Source organism: Leptodactylus fuscus, chromosome 7 (assembly GCF_031893055.1).
Source record: "Leptodactylus fuscus isolate aLepFus1 chromosome 7, aLepFus1.hap2, whole genome shotgun sequence".
NCBI classification, from domain to species: Eukaryota; Metazoa; Chordata; class Amphibia; order Anura; family Leptodactylidae; genus Leptodactylus; species Leptodactylus fuscus.
Window position 1 is genome coordinate 129,624,842 of NC_134271.1, and position 2,597 is coordinate 129,627,438.

At 40.2% G+C, this 2,597-nt stretch overlaps 1 protein-coding gene across 1 annotated transcript; it reads right to left on the reverse strand.

Moving 5' to 3' along the window:
• Positions 1–1,807: 1,807 nt before the first annotated feature.
• Positions 1,808–2,404, reverse strand: LOC142213323 (jeltraxin-like). Its single transcript, XM_075281638.1, has one exon. The coding sequence runs from the start codon at positions 2,402–2,404 to the stop codon at positions 1,808–1,810; it is 597 nt and encodes a 198-aa protein (XP_075137739.1).
• Positions 2,405–2,597: the final 193 nt, after the last annotated feature.

Sequence of the window (2,597 nt, forward strand, 5' to 3'; positions counted from 1 at the left end):
GGGACTCCTGGAAGCCACTGTGGGGTGAATAATATATTGTGCGGGGCCACTGTAAAGCATATTATACTATGTGGGATCCACTGTTGCGCACATTATGCTGTATGGGGGCTACTGTTGAGCACATTATACTGTGTGGGGACCATTGTTGAGCACACTATACTATGTGGTGGCCACTGTGGAGCACATTATACCATGAGGGGGCCACTGTGGAGGTCAGTTTTGCCCTCCTTTGTATCTGCTAAATTCTTTATGGTGCACTAGGCATTATAAATAGCATATTACCTTTATTCAGCACAATTACAGAGATACAAAATTTATATTGGACTTTTATATTGCATTACTTTTGCGCAATAAAATCACTTATTTTCCCAAAAAATTTGTTTTAGTGGCACCATATTCTGAGAGCATATATATATTTTTATTTTTCAACCATAGGAGCTGTGTTTGTGCTTATTTTTTGCAGGAATATGTCGTTTCCGCCTGCACCACTTTTAGTAATATGTAACTTTTTGCTTTTTTGATAATTTCTTAGAGTTATTTTTGGCATTTTTTTGGCAATGTGACTTTAAAAAATAAATATTGATTAAAAAATCAACAACGTTCACATCCCATAAGAATGTATTTGGTAGTATTGGGGGCAACAAACACAAAAATACCTCTTAGGTGCTACTGTCATTTTGATGGCTGCATCTAAGGGGTTTAATGGCCACAATCTGTGTATTTATGGATCTCAACCATTACAGCTGACATCCCCTTCTGATCTGGTGCCATCTTCCTGACATAATATCACGCCAGTTCTTGGAAACGGATTCCTACTGCTGACGTAATAGTACATTATAGACTGAGTTTAGATGCTTCCCTGATCTACACCATGGTCTTCATGATCCAGCAGATAACCAAAAACGTGTTTCATGATGGGATAAAAGGAGAGGAAAACGGTATCTATGCAAAAAGACAGGGTTTATTAACCATAAGAAGAGATTAAAGGATTTGCAGATGGCGTTTACATGCTGTATACATAAAGAATGGCACATGCTCAGGAGTAGAGGTGAGATGGTTTAGAACAAATTGGATTCATCCCAAATTTTCCAAAAGACACCATCGAATTGGAAATTAAACTGTAATACTCTGGGGAGCCTACAGATCCCAGGTTGTGACAAGTGGAGGCCCAAGGGAGGTGTTGAAACATAATAAACAGTCTCCCGCCTCCCCTGGGCATCCTCTTGGCATCTAGCACTCCCTCGGAGGCCTCCTCTTGCCTCCTGGGTCATAACGTCATAACAGTGACCACTGGGGCTCCATTACAGGCCGCAGTGATGACCTGGAAGTGCGTGACATAACCAAGGATGCCAGAAGAGGAATCCAAGGGAGTGCTGGACACGGGAGGTGAGAAAAGCTGAGTATAACTTTTTTATTTTATTTTTTAAAACCTCCAACTCTGGGATCTGAAGTGAGTCACTAATTAAGTCAAAAACTTTTGGGCCGATAAAAGTCATGAGAGGTTTGCCCTTCTCTGCTTGAGAGGTTCTTCTTTTTTCCAGATGAAGTGCTCGAAGAGAAGCATTAAACCAGGACTATACATAAATGTGGGGTATCCACCAGTAAATACATCATTACCGGTTGACCCATGAACCCCATCAAGCAATGCTATCTAGGAGGTAACAATGGAATTATGGATTTAGACTGTGCCATATATCCAAAGCAGGCTTCAAGCAGCAAATGGTAAAACCAAACTATGCAAGCTGAGATTTTCGTGATGAATTCAGAAAAGATTTATCAGTAGACTACAGGTCACATTGCCTCTTCATCATTTACGATAGTACTGGTTCTGTAAGATAGAAACTTGCCCTGTCACCGTATATTTTTTACGTACCCAACTATAGATATTTCCACTTATAGTGTAATAGTCAGCAAAATAGGCCATGACCATTGCCGGGCTCAGAACGTAATTCCATATATTGACATCCGTAATTTCCCCTACAAAGGACTGATTCAAATCAAACGAACCCCCAAATTTATCCTGCTCCTGCCCAAGGATGACACTTACTGGAGGTGTTAGGGGAACTCTAGTTTTAGTAACTCTTCTAGGGTAACGCTTGCCATTGATCCAGAGTTGGAGCAGTCCAGTCTTGGAGTTCCAAGTGACACAAGTGTGCTTCCACTTCAGAGATTCGGGATCCACTTTGTAGTAAATGTTTTCATTGTTGATGGAGATGCATAAACAGCCCGAAGGATTTGGGTAGATAAGGAAAGCATTGTGGAAGTTATGCTTAGCCATGGAAAAAAGGGAATGCTCTCGGGTAAGCTCAGTGTAGGAACGTAGGCAAACTGAAATTTTTGTTAAAGTTTTTTCCTTAGGACGCAGGGTCACATAATCGGTTTTTGTTGCCTTGGGAAAAACCATGACGAATTTAGCAATGGCTGAAAAAAAACATAATGTTATATTAATCATCAGAATCATCAATGTAATCACCATCATAATTAACGCCGTCATAATCAATATCATCATCAGCACCTTCATAATTAGGGATGAGTGAAGAAGTGGAATTCGATCCAAATTTCAGGAAATCTTCAATTCACCTAGACTTTGGATTTCT